Source organism: Drosophila subobscura, chromosome A (assembly GCF_008121235.1).
Source record: "Drosophila subobscura isolate 14011-0131.10 chromosome A, UCBerk_Dsub_1.0, whole genome shotgun sequence".
NCBI classification, from domain to species: domain Eukaryota; kingdom Metazoa; phylum Arthropoda; class Insecta; order Diptera; family Drosophilidae; genus Drosophila; species Drosophila subobscura.
The window spans coordinates 1,111,597-1,129,129 of record NC_048530.1 but is presented as its reverse complement, the minus strand read 5'-3'; the positions used below and the strand labels follow the sequence as shown (position 1 = coordinate 1,129,129).

At 45.6% G+C, this 17,533-nt stretch overlaps 2 protein-coding genes across 2 annotated transcripts; one reads left to right on the top strand and one right to left on the bottom strand.

Moving 5' to 3' along the window:
* Positions 1 to 1,390: 1,390 nt before the first annotated feature.
* LOC117898421 (supporter of activation of yellow protein) lies at positions 1,391 to 15,963 on the top strand. The gene is given in 14 exon segments (XM_034807807.1): positions 1,391 to 1,606; positions 1,796 to 1,953; positions 2,856 to 5,224; positions 5,283 to 6,555; positions 6,619 to 6,941; positions 11,522 to 11,625; positions 11,715 to 11,870; positions 11,943 to 12,392; positions 12,451 to 12,613; positions 12,615 to 12,733; positions 12,806 to 13,121; positions 13,190 to 13,391; positions 13,463 to 13,651; positions 13,735 to 15,963. Coding segments are annotated over 12 exon segments (6,312 nt in total). The 5' UTR covers positions 1,391 to 1,606; positions 1,796 to 1,953; positions 2,856 to 2,896; the 3' UTR covers positions 14,424 to 15,963.
* LOC117898518 (pyridoxal phosphate phosphatase PHOSPHO2) lies at positions 15,956 to 17,435 on the bottom strand. The gene has a single exon (XM_034807988.1). The coding sequence runs from the start codon at positions 16,952 to 16,954 to the stop codon at positions 15,992 to 15,994; it is 963 nt and encodes a 320-aa protein (XP_034663879.1). The 5' UTR covers positions 16,955 to 17,435; the 3' UTR covers positions 15,956 to 15,991.
* Between the last annotated feature and the right edge of the window lie 98 nt (positions 17,436 to 17,533).

The window sequence follows — 17,533 nt, the reverse complement described above, 5'->3', positions numbered from 1 at the left end:
ACTACCTGGCGTACAGCCGCTAAAAAGTACTTTGTGAGCGACAACATTTCTCATCGGTTTGATACGAATATCATTCCTGATTTTTCTAGCGGCCCCTTGTTTTGCGAGTTTGCTTTCTTGTTTCGCTGCGGTATTTGTAGTATTTAATCGGCTGGTTTTTATACTCGGTACTCGAAGAGTAAATAGGGTATATTGTATTTGTGCGAATAACGGTTGTATGTAACGCACAGAAGGAAACGTTTCCGATCCCATAAAGTATATACATATATTCTTGATCAGCATCAATAGCCGAGTCGATTGAGCCATGTCTGTCTGTCCGTCCGTCCGTCCGTCCGTCTTGTTTGTCGGCTAGTTCTCAGAGACTATAAGAGCTAGAGAAACCAAATTTTGCATCCAGACTGCTGTATGCTCACACTGAAACCAGTGTATTTTAAAAATGAGCCCCGCCCCCTTCCGCCCCCGCAAAAGGACGAAAACCTCCCAAATCTACAATTTTGAAGATAAAAGAAAACGCCATTCCATAGGGAATGACTATATCTATCAGATCACCAAATTGGGATCCGATTGGATCATTATTATAGCCACAATGAAGAAATTAATTTTCAGTGGCCAAACCCACCCCGTCCCGCAGCTTATATTTGTTTTACACATTCTCTCATTCACAGTTTATGGCCTCTGCCCCTGACACGTCTCTGCCGCTGCCTCTGCCGCGACTCTGCCGCGACTCTGCAGTGTGTGTCTATAGGGGAGGGTGGCGAGCTAAAGGAGCGTGTTGGCGTGAGTAGTGTTGTTGATGTAGATGACAGATGAAGAAAAAATGTAAAATTTGACAAATAACCGTTAAGTTGCAGATGTAGTACTGAGTGCCGGGTATAAAAGTTGTGACGCGTAAGAAGCGTCTCACACGTCCCTTCTCGTCTGGTTTATATTCTGCTGATCTGAGAACTCACTGCAAATTCTGGCTGCAAAATGCTCTGTCGAACAAAACAATGGGTTGATTTTTTAACGTTTGTATGGGAAGATCATCCCTGATTCTATCGCAAGAAAATCTACTGGGCATGAAGCAATTAAATATATATCTATATATACATATATTATATATAATTGCTTCATTCTTTTACCGCCAATTTATCGCCCCAAATATACCGATATAAATATGTGAGCTACCCTGTTCATCGGTATTAAGAATCAAAAGGAGTTATAACTGATCTAGCGAAATCAAAAAACAGAATATGTGTCGATTGTGTTCTTTTTCATATTTGATCAGCTACTATATCCCACATATATATACAATTTATGTTCAGCATTCAACACAATTTAATATAGAGGTATATTATTATAAATGTATATCGATATATCGATATCACAATAAAGCATCCCTACTTCTTAGCATTACTTTTTCGACGACGGAATCGAAAAGAAAAAACACAAGCAGGCGAAGCAAAGCATGCAATTTAATAATGAATTCTTGAAATTGTTCTACGCTTGCCGAACGAGTTGGCGCTTACGCATTCGCGCGGTTAAAGTCGCAATTTGATTTTTTTAAGACAGTTTAATTCGATGTCTCCCTGCTCATGTCCAAATCGTTAGAAGTGCGTGGAAAAGTGTACGAAACCAATACACGGAAAGTGGGACAACGGCAGCCGAGAGAGCTCGTTGCGCTTGTCTCCGCTGTTTGTGTGCGTGCGTGTGTGTAGCTACAGTCTTCTCAGCCCTGTCTCCCTTCGAGTGCTTTAAAATTGTATTTCTTGATTATTGTTGCCTCTACAATATTAAATGAAACAATAAAACAAAGAGCCAAGGAATGTCGCACGCTTGAGTAGGCCAAATCATATGAAGAAGACAAAACCTTAATATGTCCACAAATAATTTATGTCAATGCAGAGAAGGCGATTGATTGATTTCCTCTACTCCATCTTCTTTTGTCTGACTGACCGACGATTTTGCCGCATGGTGAGTTCGCTGCTGCTGTTCTTGGGTCAGGGCTTCGGCGTCGCTTTTTTTATTTATTTGTTTGCATTGCTTGCACATTTTTGTTGATGTTGCTGCGTTATATGTAGACATTTTCTTTTCAGACGAACGCTTACAAGCGGCTGACAAGGGAATTGAGTTGCGGGTGTGTAATGCAATGCTTGCATGTTTCATTTTAACTGTGTGTGTGCGTGTTTTTGTGCAGCATGTTTTTGCTCGAGTGTGTGTATTTTCTACACTCCATGCATCCAACCATAAGTGAAGACAACAGCAGCAGAAACAACAACGGCGACTCGACTGTGGTGAATTTCATTGGCATGTTGAGTTTACCCCGTGCGTATCAGTGTTGCCAACACACATTAGAACAGGCCAGAGAAGAGTTCGTTCGGATTTCTCAACAATTCTTTTCTATGCTCTCTGCCTCGCTCTGTATCTCACCCCATGCAGCAGCTGTGTGCGCATGTTCTTAACGCTTATTATTTTTAAACTCTGCTTGGATTTTGCGCGCATTTTTCTGTAATGTATTGCTCCCGTAAAACAAGTCTGTTCCCAATAATTCGCTTCACGTAACCGCTGTATCAATACCAGCAGCCTAAGCCATGACGAAACTTTCTGCTGCCTCCAAAAGGAGGATCTCCCAGAGATCCTCCCGTCCCAATCTTATCCCCGTATTCTTACCCTTTCTGTCTCGTTTGCTTGTTTGTAACATTATTATAAAGACCCTCGTGTGGCTCAATTGATTTACCTCTGATTATCATGTGATGGATGGGATGGATGGACATCGTTTTAAGTGCTGTGTGAGAGTGTGGGAGTGGGCTCGGGGGAACACACAATAAACGTATAATTAAGAGGATAATCACATTGACGCTTGCTTTCACTTGCAGGCTGGCGACACCCGGCGGCAACAGGATAATTGGATATAGCAATGAATGATTTACGTCACCAGCAGATGGTAGCACCGACATCGTCATCAGGATCAGGCACGGGAACGGTCATAGCAGTGGGATCATCAGGGCAAATCAATTCCAGCGTAAAAAGTGCGACGAGCACCACGAGCGAGGAGGAGCAACGCGTGAGCTCCACATCATCGCCGGCACAGCGGGAGCATCAGCTGAATGCCGAGCAGGAGCAGCAGCAGCAGGAGCAGCAGCAGCAGGAGCAGCAGCAGCAGGAGCGGCAGCAGCAGGAGCAGCAACAACAACAACAGCAACAGCAACTGGGAGCAGAGGAGGTCCTGCAACAACAGCAGCCGGGTCATATAACCAGCACTACAGCATCGCCGCCGCCGCAGACGCCGACGCAGCGCGACGATGCCCAAAGCTCTGCTGCAGGAACAAGAGCATCAGCACTTGCATCAGCAGCGAGCGGCGCCGCAGCCATGGCTGCCACGGCAGTTGACGTGAAGGGCGACGAGGGGAGCAGGGGTGGAAGCATCCAAGGGCACAAGATTATCCTGAAGCTATCCAAGCACTCGCACACCGCTCCCAATGAATCTCAATCCGTTGAAGACGATAGACGAGTGGAACCATTGCGCATTCATTTACCCAGCAGCATCGGTGGGACGGGCGCCAAGCCGCAGGACGCGTCCGACGCGGATGCCTCTTCGTGCTCCTCCTCCTGCGCCGAGGCGGAGGAAGAGCTGAGCAGTCTTAGCCAGCATCGTCCAACCCCAAATCCCCGAAGCACTCCACACATTGTGCCAAAGCTCACAATCCGGGCAGCCAATGAGGAGCGCGTGGGCAGCGTTGTGCCTAAGCTGACCATCAAAATGCCTGAGAATCCCGCTGCTTCCTCTGGCTCTGGCTCTGGCTCCTGCTCGACAGATGGCAGTCTATCCAACTGCCTTGGCCGCAGTCAGTCAACGACGCCAGCCAAGAGCGAGGCACATCTGTCTAGCCTCTCGCCCGCCTCCGCCTCTTCATCATCAGCATCGTCCTCTTCCTCATCATCGTCGTCGTCCTCCTCACTGTCGATGACAATGGTGGAGATGCAGACGGTCCCTAAGCTAATGATTAAGACCACCCTGGCCGGGAGCAGCTGCATCAGCAGCAACAGCGAGGAGCAGCCGCAACAGATACCAAAGTTAACCATCAAGACGGGCGGCAGCGGCCAGGAGCACACGCACACGGTGATCATGACGCATGACCTCAGCAACGCTCAGAGCATACCCAAGCTAACAATCAAAACCAAGTCTATCGATATGGAGGACAGCTCCGATGGAGGACAAACCCTGGCCAAGGTCGAGCATCAGCACCAGCAGCAGCCCCTACCCAAGTTGACCATTAAGAATCTGTGCTCGCCGAAGCACAAAGTCCGGGCGGTGCTTGAGGAAAAGCCGCCTTCTGCGTCCAAGCTGGCCACACACACGGCAACTCCTATGCCCACGCCCATTCCAATTTCGAACGGCGGGGAATCAAACAGCAGCCAGGAGTTTTGTGGTTTCTCCGATCCAGATGGGGAGCAGATGATGGCGGACGATATGCGTCGAAACTCTGACGACATGGACATTGATGAGTCCTTGTCGAAGGAGCACGATCCCAAAATATTTCACAATCTGCCGCCTCTGCAGCCGGCAGCCTGCAATGGCCTGGCCATTGAAAACAAACCCAAGAAGTACAAGACGGTTGCTTCCAATCCACATGCAAATTCGAATCTGCCACAGCAGCAGCACAATGTTGTGGATCTAGTTGATCTAACATCATCGCCATCGCCAGGGTCCTCGCCTGCGCATGCAAGCATCGAATTCTCTGGTCGCAGCCTGCCTCTCCGTCTGCACATGGCTCCCGCAGGAACAACACGCGGTCCCGGGTCGCCCAATTCTAACATTCTGCTAAACCAACTGACGGGCCCAGCGAAGACCCAGTTCTCCACGGTCTCCTCCAAGAGTAATAACTCCAGCAAGTATCCCCAGCTGACTGAACGGCTTATGGCGAACGGAGGAGGTGTGAGGGTCGGAGCAGCAACCACAGCGGCAGTATCTGAGGGTGGCGCTCAGCTTTCGGGCGTGGTACCTACAGCGCGCTCATCGAGCCCCTCGCAGTCTATTATTGATTCTATTGAGATTCTGGACACTCCGGAAGGCAGTCCGCATATCACCTACATGGATCATCCCCCATTGCTCAACAATCACCACGATGGGATCGAACAGGAGCGGCAGGAGGAATTGGAGGGACTGGAAGAGCTCGAGGAGTTGGACAACAACAATGAGAATCATATGAAGCGCAATAGCTGCGACGGCAGCGAATCTCCCAGCGTAAGTGCTTTGCCGTTCATAGATCTTGCCTCTGACCCTCTTCATTCCCTTCCAATAGATCCCGCGAAGCAAGCAGAGACGATTGGACAACGATGAGAACGATCAGCAAACGCATAATTGCCATGAGCCTGGAAAGAAATCAAGTTCCATCGAGATGGTGCAGATGCAGACGCAGACAGGGCAGCCGTCTCACCGCTCCCGCAAGCAAAAGCACGAGAGAATTCTCAACACAGACCTAGAGGACGGCCTGTTTCCTCCATCCGGGCCTCCAGGTCCCGGCCTTGACTCTGGCTCTGGACCTGATTCAGGCCATCCCCCATCGACATCGTCAGATGGAATCCAAAATGGAACTCTCTTCACCGATTCTGGGGCGGCGGCGAATGCCAACTCCTTGGAGTTGCAGTCAGAGCGGCAACGAAATCCGCCTGCTCCCTCAGAGGTGATGACCACACCAGCACCGACGTGCAAGCGACGTGGCAGACCCAAAAGGAATCAAAATTCAGATCTGTCCGCGCATCTGTTACCCTCGACTCCAGCCCTTGCCACACCCATCCATGATACCCATGACATTCATGGAAGCCAGGAAACCAAGGTTAGTAGTGCTGTGAAGTCTCGCCGGGTGCAGCTACTCCGCAAGCGGTTGGCCATTGATATGGTAAGTATGGGCCAGGAACAGCGGCCGGAGGCAGCATCGATCCCACTGATGGACGAGCAAGAGGTCGATGATTCGCCGAGCGCATTGGGAATGGTGATGTATCGCGATCATCGCCAGCTGAGAGCCACGAGGCGCACCCAAACTCCTAATTCGAAGGTGCTGAATCCTTCCCAGCCTACGCCCAAGACCACCAGGAAGCGTCAAAGCAAGGCCAACTCTATCAAGCTGTCGCTCCAGCAGCAACAGTCGGAGCGGCAGGAGCCGCCGCAGCCGTTTCCTCCCCCTACACTCAGCTTGGACCAATTTGGCGAGACGGAATCCAACAACAACAACGACAGCATGGCCTTTGCCCTGGCAGCTCAAATTGATCTGACCATGTGCTCGTCCAGCTCGTCGACCTCGTCCGGGGTACCTGCCACCAGCTGCCAATTGGGAGGTGGCAATGGACACGGCAGTGGAAGCAGCTCAACTATGTCCATGTCCTCGATGCTGCCGCCCACAACGATATTGTCGTCGTCGGATCCTCTGCCGGATGTGGTCTTCCAGCCCAACGACTTCTCGTCAATCATGGCCACGCAGCAGCTGCGCTCGCCACGCCCCTGCAGCATCAGCGGCGGTAGTCAGCTGGACTCCCACGACGAGGAAAACTATACTAGCGCGCTGGACAACTCTGGTGGTAAGAATAGTATCTGCAGTCTCGAAGAAGCTGAACTCTCAACGTATCTTCCTTTACTTTCAGACGAATCCGGCTCGATAACGATGCAAATGCTTTCAATGGCAACTGCCGGCTGCGTTACTTCCACACGCGGACGCGGCCGGGGACGTGGCTCGAGAGGTGGTGGTGGCGCTGGTCGGAGCAGCCACAGTGGATCCTCTTCATCCAATCGGGCTGGTGGTAGCTCCAGCAATGCCTCCTCCGCGGCGTCGGGCCAGCCGCGGGCGCCACGCATGAGTCGGGGGGCCAGTGCCGTCGCCAAGGCCATTGCCATGAGTCGGCCCCGCTGCGTTGGTGGACTGAAGCACACACCCGACCCCCAGAGGCTTAAAGGCCTTTTTAGTCCGGTAAGTGATGGATCCACGTTTATGCATCCTTCGAGCCATAAGCCCATTGCTATCCGTATCCCATTGAATGGCTAGATATCCAGTTCATTTTCATTCATACACATGTACATACATATGTACAAATCATATAATAATGTGTGCATGCACCAAGCACCACCAATCACCGATCCGATCCAATGATGGTTATTATTATTCCGAGTCGCAGGCCACCGTTGAGTCGTTTTCGATTGTTAATTTTGTTGAGTATTGAAGCTAATGTTTACTTCAGACTGTGATATGTGTAAAAGGTACAAATGTGTGCTTTCCAGTGCAGTGCGGTGCTGGTTTTTTTTTGCTAATTTCGGTGCATGGAGTTTATGCATGGTTTCTGCTACAAGACGCCCTGATGCAAACATCGTGTCGAAATTAAAATCTAAGTGTCGCGCAGCAGCATTTGCAACAGTTATAAGATCATACAATGCACATATGTACCATGTACATATGTACATACATATACATAATTATTACACATATTATGATATGTACATATGTACATATATATTTAGATGAATAGCAGCCAGAAAACAACAGGTACAGAGCGCAATACTGTCTGGCGTTTGCTGTGATTTTATTCAGCTGAAGTTGTTATTTGTCACACGCGCTCCTACACTAACAAAAGCGTATACGTTCGCCTTTCTTTAGGTGTTGGTAATGTTCGTTGGTAATGCACCAATTCGATGGGTAGGTATAGTCCACCTTCACCACACTTGCTGCTGATTTCTGTGGGAATCGCTGATGGTTTTTCATTGTCATGTGCGAACAATTGCTCTCTCGCTCTGGTTGGCCTGCCTCTATCGACGAGCGCTTCCTCGACTCAACAAAACTTTCTAGATTTGATTTTTTCTACACGCTGGCAATGCCGCGCACGACTTGTGTCAGTGCTGCATGTCAGAAAATGTGCAAAATGCAGTTGCACAAAAGCTCACCAATGTATGTACATACAGTGGGGAGCAATGATGAGTACATGTTCACATTAACTGACTTTCGTCGCCCATAACTTCTAAACGCATTATGCAAACGTAACCAATTTTTTTTGTAGATATCAATCACTTTATCCTTAACAAATAGGCAATCGCAGAAATATACAAATGTGAAGCTTTTAAATAGCGAAAAATAAAGAAATAAAAAAAGTCGCATGTACTCATTTATGCACTTTTCGTTGTTTTCACTTATTTAATATTTCAAAATTTTCTAATCAACAATATGCCTGCAGATTTTATGTTAAATATTTTTTTTTTATATTCTAGTAATACTAACATCAAATTAAGACATTTCTCATAAGAATCGAAGCAGATTTCATGAATTTATTAAATAGTGCCTATGTTGTACCTGAGACAGAAGAAATAAATAGTAGGTTCCTCACCTAAAATGATTCTTAACGCTTTGAAACATGTTACCAACAAGAAACTCGTGAAAGAATTGGCGCAATATCCACATTTTGGTTGAAAATGCTGGTTTCTGAGAGCAAGAGGGGTCCTTTTAAGCCGGCCACAGAGCTTAAAAGGGATCTTAAAAAATTTCCAAAGATAAGCACCTAAAGCACACCTAATGAAAACGAAAACCCTTTAACTGACATTAAAATCTAATAATCATGCTGAGACACGCATCATGGTATGTGCATGCTTTTCGCATTACGGAGGTGGTATAGTACCCGTGCTCGAATCGATGATGACTCAACATGTCTTTGTTGTTATATAATAAAACAACAATATACAGCTCTGTTTTCCATTTTCTTACTTTACTACTACCTTCTTACGCTAGTGGGTATATAATTTGATGCGTGAAGTATTGGGAGGGGGCGCCCCACGCGCGCGGTACTGCCGCAAAGCATTGCTTCGCACGCTAACAATATACACCTGTGTTCAGCTGTGCGATAAAATAGTAGTGCCGCACCTCACCACTTTCAAAACTAAGTTAATACCCATCTCTCATGATCTACATGTTTCTTGAGGTTTAATATTTAGTTTTTTATCAATTTTGATTTAATTTCTTCCTTGCTCCTCCTGCCTTGAATAAATCAATAAGGTCCTGCCCAAGCTTTAATAGGATTTTAGCCAATAATTTTATAACCACTTGCTCTCACTTTGCTCTGGTTGCCGAAGTTGCATTTATTATAATGCTTTTTTCATTCCCCCATAAGATTTTGATGACATTCAGATCCAGGGACTGATTTCAGCATGAAAAAAAGCCGATCTTTTCAGGTGAAACCCAATTTCTGGCGAGCTTTCTGGAGTATTTCGGATCATTATCTTGTTGAAAGATCCTTTTTAAAGGTGTTTTCAACTGAAATATGAATGTAATGTATGAAAAAGTATGCTGGCTCACACAATTTTTGGAAATACTCCAACGAAAGGATAGGAAGTGGCACTTCATATGGGCTGGAACTCATAGGGCTCAACCCAACAGGCCCAATACTGTTTTTTCAAGAATTTGTGCACTAATCTGAACGCCAAACATATTATTTTTGGTATTTCTTACCATATTATGCAACTTTACACTCATCAGTCAAAAATATTTTTTTCACAGCTCACACAGCTCAGCCACATTCTTTCTTGCGAACTTTAGCCGTACACCCCTAAACCTTCAGAACCAAACGCGTAGCTTTCTGGGACTTCTTGCAATTAAATAATGTCTAGTCAGTCGTATACTAACTGTCATAACACTTACAGAGCGATATAAAATTGTTTTCATTATTTTTGAGGATATTGAAAACCTTGACCTTGCCTTCGTTCATCTTCGACCAACCTCTAAAAGATACGATTTTCGAATAAAAGATCAGTTTTCAGGGATCTTCTTCAAGTTAAAATGGTTAATTTCAATAGTAAGAGCACATCGAACTTAGTTTTCAATCCCATTATACCTCTTGGCTTTAGTTTTTAATCAAAATCTAAGGTATCCTCTACTGGAGCAAACCAAACAAAGATTTTTTCAAAGCTCCAAAAACAAAAATAGCGCCGTGTCAAAAAATGTATTTCATCAAAATATTTAATATAATATATTAAGTTTATTGATGGTGACTTTTAAGAATTTATTTTTTGTTTTTTAATTATTTTGAATTACTTGAACTTAGCACTACTATTTCAATGAACAGCCCATTTCAAGGGTATCCGTCAAAAGTTATGAAAAACAAGAAGATGGAAGGTAAATATGTAGGGATTTCTTTGGTATTCTAAAGCCTACACTCCACTCTATTCAAAAAGGTATCACTTGTTTAATTTGAAAGTCTGGAAATGTCTCAAAATGTCTTTGAATGTGATGAGGTGCGGCACTACTATTTCATTGAACACAACTGTATGCCTTATATGCAAATAAAAAATGCCGTCGATTTGTGTCTTTTCGTCAGGAAAATGACCCAAAACAGACCCTATAGATAGCTATAAGGGGTTTTAAAACAGTGCCGAGTCGGTATAGCCCTGTCTGTCCGTCCGTCTTGTTGAGCGCCTGGATCTCAAAGACTATAAAAGCTAGAGCCACCCAATTTTGCATCCAGACTTCTGTATGCTCCCACTGTTACAAGTGTATTTAAAAAACGAGAAGGGACGAGTGATACGCTTCTTACGCGTCACAACTTTTATACACGTTACTCAGTACTACAGCTGCGGCGTTTAAAATGTAATTTCTCTTTTTTGAGATATTTTGTTGAAACAATGGTTCTAATGAACGTTTTTAAAACTATTATATCAACTTTAAAGCTTAATTCAACTTACCCGAGAGAAATGGTATGCTTTGAGGGCTTCAGTTGGAAATATTTGGAAGGAAAGGAATTATTCCGGTATTTGGGCGGAAACAAAAATAGCACCAATTTCATAAAAGCTCAAATAACTTCAAATGTATAAGAAATGTTATAAATTTTTCATGACTATAATTTACTTTATTTGTATTCAAAGGTAATTGATGTGTTTTAAAGCTTTTGGCAGAAAAAAAAGGCTTAAAGTGATAAAATGTAACCTTATGTTCGCTTCTTTCCTGGGAGATTCATCTCCACAAATCTGGCAGAACACCCAAATGTCAAACTTTTTTATACCCGGTACTCGAAGAGTAAATAGGGTATATTGTGTTTGTGCGAATAACGGTTGTATGTAACGCACAGAAGGAAACGTTTCCGACCCCATAAAGTATATATATTCTTGATCAGCATCAATAGCCATGTCTGTCTGTCTGTCCGTCCTTCCGTTTTGTTAAGCGCCTTGATCTCAGAGACTATAAACGCTAGAGCCACCAAATTTTGCATCCAGATTTCTGTATGCTCACACTGTTACAAGTGTATTTCAAAAATGAGCCCCGCCCCCTTCCGCCCCCGCAAAAGGGCGAAAACCTCCCAAATCTACAATTTTGACGATAAAAGAGGTCGAGCCAATAGAGTGTGTTGGCGTGAGAAGTGTTGTATATGTAGATGACAGATGAAGAAAAAATGTAAAATTTGACCAAAATTCCCGCTAAGGTACAGATGTAGTACTGAGTACCGGGTATAAAAGTTGTGACGCGTAAGAAGTGTCTCACACGTCCCTTCTCGTTTCTTTTATTATTTTTCTGCCCTTCAGTCGCCCCAAGTTTTTGAGGAGGACACCCGGATGAGCGCCGATCTTGGGAACAGCAACCAATCCATAATGGGGAGCCTAATGGAACCTCCGCTGACACCGCAAAAGTACGTTTGTAACTAGTAGTTAGTAACGCCTAATGAGATCCCCTAGGAGGTAGGGAAGAACGGAACTACAATGTTATATCTTCCCACAGGCAACCCGATTTTCTTAACAATGAGGAGTCGCAGTCATCGGTTTTGAGCAACGTGAGCGTGCTGGACACAAATCAGGGTCAATCCGTTGACGCCATACTTGGGTCAGCACTGAAACGTCCAAAGAAAAAGAAAATGGAGATTTGTGTAGCCGAAGAGTAAGTGCAGCCTTTATCAGCTATTCCATCTCAATAAATTAATATTCTTTCGTTCTAACAATGCGCGTGCAGCACGGACTTTAATGCTTCTAGCATTGCCGAGTACGATTGGCCTCCACCAAAGGGCTGTTGCCCGTCCAAGAATCGGGATACTTTTATGATCCAAGAGCAGGTAGCCCTCTATCTTGGGATAAACAGCTTTAAGCGCAAGTACCCGGACCTGCCTCGCCGCGCGGTCGATATGGAGGAGCGCAACTGGCTGCAGGAGAAAGGATTGGTCAGCGAGAAGATGTGCGACCTGGGAATCACCGCTGTGTGGGCCTCCGACATACTGGATATAATGTACGCAGACTTCTACGACAAGTACGAGGACTACAAGGAGTATATCCGTCTCAAGCACTTGCGTGAAATCGAGGCCAAGCAAAAGGCGCTCGGCCTCACAGTTGGCACTGTCCGTGGACTACAGGCCAGAGACCGAGCCATGCTCTCCGCCAGCAAATGGAATGTTTACTTCAACAAGACGTGAGTTACAAGAGAAGAGTTAAAAATGCTTTTTTGCTTCTAATTCGAATTTTTTCAGCCGCAAAGACGAGCGTCTGGCCTGCCTGGACCTACAGACTTTTACGATGAACCAGCCCCAGCTGCGAACAGCTCCCACGACTACCCGCCTACATCGCTCGATTGCAAGCGGGGTGCGGGAAGCAGCCGAGGCGCAGAATATTCTGCTGCCCCCAGATCTGGTTTTGTCCACGAGATGATCATTACGATGAAGCCTACTGTCAATCGGACTATGCGTATCCGCTCCCCGTGGTTCCGGACCAGTTCTCATTCGGCTACCGCAAATTAGACTTCGTCGAACTGAGGTAAGCCAATCTATACTGCTATTTCGCAAATTGCAACCATCCAGTAAATTTGTTTTTCCAATCTATTTTAAGATCCCACCCATTAGATACAGCACTGGATAAGCCACAGTCACAGTCGCAGGTGGCAGGGCTGGAAGTTCAGCTGCGTGAGCGCATCAACGGCGTGACCTGCGCAATTGCCGACAAAGTTGATGTCTCGGCATCCGAGGCTCAGCCTGCATCCAAGCCAAAAGTGTCGGTTTCTGTCCGCCGCAGTCGCCGGTCTTCTCGGCAGCAGTCGAACAAGGTGCGAACGGCCAGCAGCTCTAGCATATCCTCCTCCGCCTCCCTCTCATCCTCCTTCAGCGACACCAGCAGCAGCAGCAGCAGCAGCAGCAGCAGTGATACAGTAAGTGTGCGGTGAAGCCGACCAACAGCCGTTAGATCAGTTTTTAGAGCTACAAATTTAAACTTCAGGATAATGACGATGAGAGCGACTCCAGCATCTCGAGTAGCTGCATCTCAACAGCAGGCTCGAGTGCTGCGGCCAGCGACGATGAACGAAATGAATCAGCCCGTTCCCGGCTATCGAATTGCGGCGTGTGCCTACGTACTCAGCACCGTAACGCCAGGGAGATGCCCGAATTCTTCATACGCTGCTACAGTTGTCGACGGCGGGGTAAGTCCCAGTCCACCTTCTCTTCTTCATTCTGCATTATCCCCTCTTTATCGTATTCACTCGCTTTGCAGTCCATCCGAGTTGCATTGATATGCCACAACGTATGGTGGGCCGCGTGAGAAACTATAACTGGCAGTGTGCCGGGTGCAAGTGCTGCGTCAAGTGCAAGAGCAGCCAGCGGCCCGGCAAGATGCTCTACTGCGAGCAGTGCGACCGAGGCTATCACATCTACTGCCTCGGCCTGAAGACGGTGCCAGATGGTGAGTAGTGAACATCCAACGAGCACCAGCAGGAGGCTAGATTGGTTGGCAGGACTAATTTCAATGTTCGATCTGAATTACAGGGCGATGGAGCTGTGAACGCTGTTGTATCTGCATGCGATGTGGCGCCATCAAGCCCGAAGGCCTGCCTCAAGTATCTGAATTGGCTTCGCCCGGTGAAGCCGTGGCCGGCGCAGAGGCGACGAAGGCCTCTCCTCGAAACAAAAAGATGAAATGGATACACGAATATCGCATCGACCACATCACAAAGCTGCGGGAGCATGCTGCCATGTTCTGTGTGCCGTGTGCGAAGAAGCCGGCCAAGCGACACGCTCCACAGGGAGTAACAGCACTTGGTTCAGCAGTCTCGATCACAGTCCCAGTAATAGCAAGTCCAGGTTTAAGCCCAAGGACCAATGGAAGCCAAGCCACATATCCATCGCCAGTGGCTGCACTGAGTCCCAAACTCCCTGTAGTGGTTAGTGCATTGGTAACCACTACTTACGAGGAGGAGGCGGCAACGAAAACAACCACAACAATGACAATGACAGAAAGGCGACAGCAGCCGCATGGAGCAACTTCCAGTATCACCATGATGGAGTGCAGCAGCTTCAACCGTAGCGGAGTCAGTGAAGATTCAGGAATCACCAGCGCAGCTACTGCAACAGCCACAGCTGCTTCTTCACCAGCGCTCACAGTCACATCTGGGACGGGAGCGGCCACAGGAGCTGCCACAGCAATCGGAATATCGCCGCCTCCGGTTGTTGCCTGAGTGGGGGTTATTCGTTATTGTGGCAAATGCACTTTAACGAACTTATAGAACTTATCCTCGGACTCCCAGGTCCGGTCCAAATGCCAGCTCCTCCCTGTAAAACCCTACAACGCAACCACACATGCATAGTATTGAAGAATGCGTGACGAGAGACGAGATGGGACAAGAGGAGTGAATGTGAATCAACTAAAAAAGGACTTATTATTATTATATTTTACTGTCAGTACAACGTACTATTCTAATGTTACTTAACGTTGTTACCTAATGTTACAAACACACACACACACACACACACACACACACACACACACACACACGCGCACACACACACACGCGCGCACACACACACACACAGCATTCGGTGGACGAAGACATGTATAACTGTTCTCAAATCGCCTGGACAGCCAGCAACCTTCGTATTTCGCTCTTCGGCGATTCACTTCAAATAAATTAGTTAAATTGCGTGCATGGACATGAACATCTACATGTAAATACATCGATGTCAATGTTCTTGCATATTTATACATTATATTATTATCTTAACGGCGAAGGAGCTGGATTGAAACGCTTTTTTGAAACACTGGATTCAAACAGCTTTTCAGCATCTGCATACCTAACGTTTAATTCAATTTTTTTTTATTTAAATAGTGTGTTAAATGTTTGGCTAAAAGTTATCTCTGTGACTCATACGTAAACCCCCCCCACACACCCATCCAACCCATCATCCACAAACACAAATTTATTATTACCCTAACCCATTGCTGTGCTATATAATTTTACATATATGTGTACGCAATACTCTTTGGTTTTGTAATATCTTATGCGCCGAATTTTTCAAGTTGTATGTACGTGTATCTATCTATAGGGATAAGGATTGTAAGCCCCGTTAACATTGTTAGTAGTTAAGCACATACGTGAAGCAGAGCAATGTCTTATTCGGGATGTTGGACTGCTTGTTTATTTTTTAAGATTTGAGTTTCGATTAGTTCTGGTAGTGTGTAAGTCATGAAAAAGTTGAGCTTCGTTCGAAGAGAAGACCGAGACGGTTAAGAGAGGAGTAACTCTGTAATTTTAATGTAATTTTAAAAAAATGTATTATACATGTAATTAATGCTATCACAGGCGTACACACAGATGCAAGCAAATACATGCGGATATATTTATAACTTTAAAGAGTAAGCACAGAACAAGTACGTAAGTCATGCAAATCGACTAGAGAAAACAGAGATCAGAGAAGAGCAGAAGTAGACGCAAAGCAGAAGCAAAAGATTGAAAAGGTAAACTATGTGTGAAATAATTTTAGATACAGTATCTGCTGCGGGGGCAGCAGCAATAGCGATCGATAAGTAAATAGTTAGTAGTAAGCATCAAGTCTACTTAACCAGAAGCGGATACAGATGCGATGCGATATGTGTATTCGGTAAAAATCTACTTTTCCATGAAATCTAATGCTTAAGTTTTTATTAAGTGAATAATGATTATATACATCCGAGAAAGAGTTATGTGTAAGTTGAATAAAACATCAGCATTAACATTAAAGTTAGCATCTTTGCCTTGCTTCTATTCATTCACCAAGCGATTCTTGACAGCAAGCGCTTTTCCAGCTCGTGGCCATCTCGCCACCCCACTACCGAGCAACTCAGCATTTTGCCATGTGCCACCATCTTGCTGTGCAGCTCAAACCCGATTCGAATGCAAGCGACGTCGCCGGGACGGAGGCTCTTCATGGGACAAAGATCATTACAGCTGTCGCCAACGTATATTACTTGCTTATAGACCTCGCCACGTCGCATCTGCTGCAGCACGCCTCCCTTACATAGGTTACGGGTACAGAGATCACAGCCGATCTGGTCTTCGTAGGGTAGAATCAGCAGCATACCGTCCGCCTGAACGCAGGCAGCATTGGTCTTAATGTCGGTGAACAGGCAACTGATGCCGTACGACTCCAACCACTCGGAAATGAAGAACCAGTTGGCATCGCTAATAATGCACATGTCGACGGTAGGAGTTCTGTTCAGGCGCCGCATCAGATGAAGCATACCTGGCACCGCCGGAATGCTGCGTATTTGCTGGCCGACTGATGTACTCGAATCAACTTTGTGCTTTTCATGCAGCAGCTGGAGCACGAAATTAATATAGGTCTGCCAGCCAAACTTCGGTAAAATTTGGAGCAATGAAATGTTGCGCCTCGCTTTCGGCAGAAGTTGGCTTACCGCCAGGTACGAGTCTTGCTGAATAATGGTCTGGTCAAAGTCAAAGGCAACCAGAATGCGACTACCGACATGATCGCCCTCGCCCCTTTGGCTTTGGCGGCTCGGGCAGCGCCAGAGCCTGCTCCCAGCACTTCTAGGTACAACAATTTTCGAAATAAACCACATTTTAAATTTTAATGACAAATAACTCCATTTTGATTTAATACAACAGGTCAAAGCACATAGATATAAATAAGTATATAGGCTTATGCGAATGTTTAGACTTCGCGACTTTAGACTCCAGAGCATCTTCGTAGCATTAATAAGGGATGCATGCATGCATGTACATACTTATGTACACATACATACGTACATATGTACATAAAATCATTTATACAAGTAAGAGAAACAATTTCTGCCCAACACCTTGAGATCCGACTGTTTCGGACAACCCCATTCATGCATTCCCACCAATTTACAGTATTGGCTGATTATTCTTTAACATGCAACATTATGTAATAGCGTAAATTTAAGTATTGTCCACGGAAATATGTTTTTGTTTCATATTCTGCGAAAGCTCCGTTTCCAAAAGGTTCGCTTAAATATGTTCATAAGTAGTAGCGTAGCTGTGTACAGTGGGGAGCAATGTACATGTTCACAATAACTGACTTTCGTCGCCCATAATTTCTAAACGAATGAAGGAAAGCACACCAATTTATTTCGTGTATTAATAACTAAATAAAAGTGGATGTCGTTTAGCCATTTTCAGTAAGCTACAAAGCTATAAAAATAATATTTCAAATTTCTCGATATTGTTTCTTCAGTCTCAGGTACAACATAGGCACTATTTAATAAATTCATGAAATCTGCTTGGATTATTATGAAAAATGTATTAATTTGATGTTAATATGACTAGAA

Excerpts from the sequence above, each read along its gene's own strand:
- LOC117898518 (XM_034807988.1), bottom strand. The coding sequence starts at position 16,954 with ATGCATGCATCCCTTATTAATGCTACGAAGATGCTCTGGAGTCTAAAG.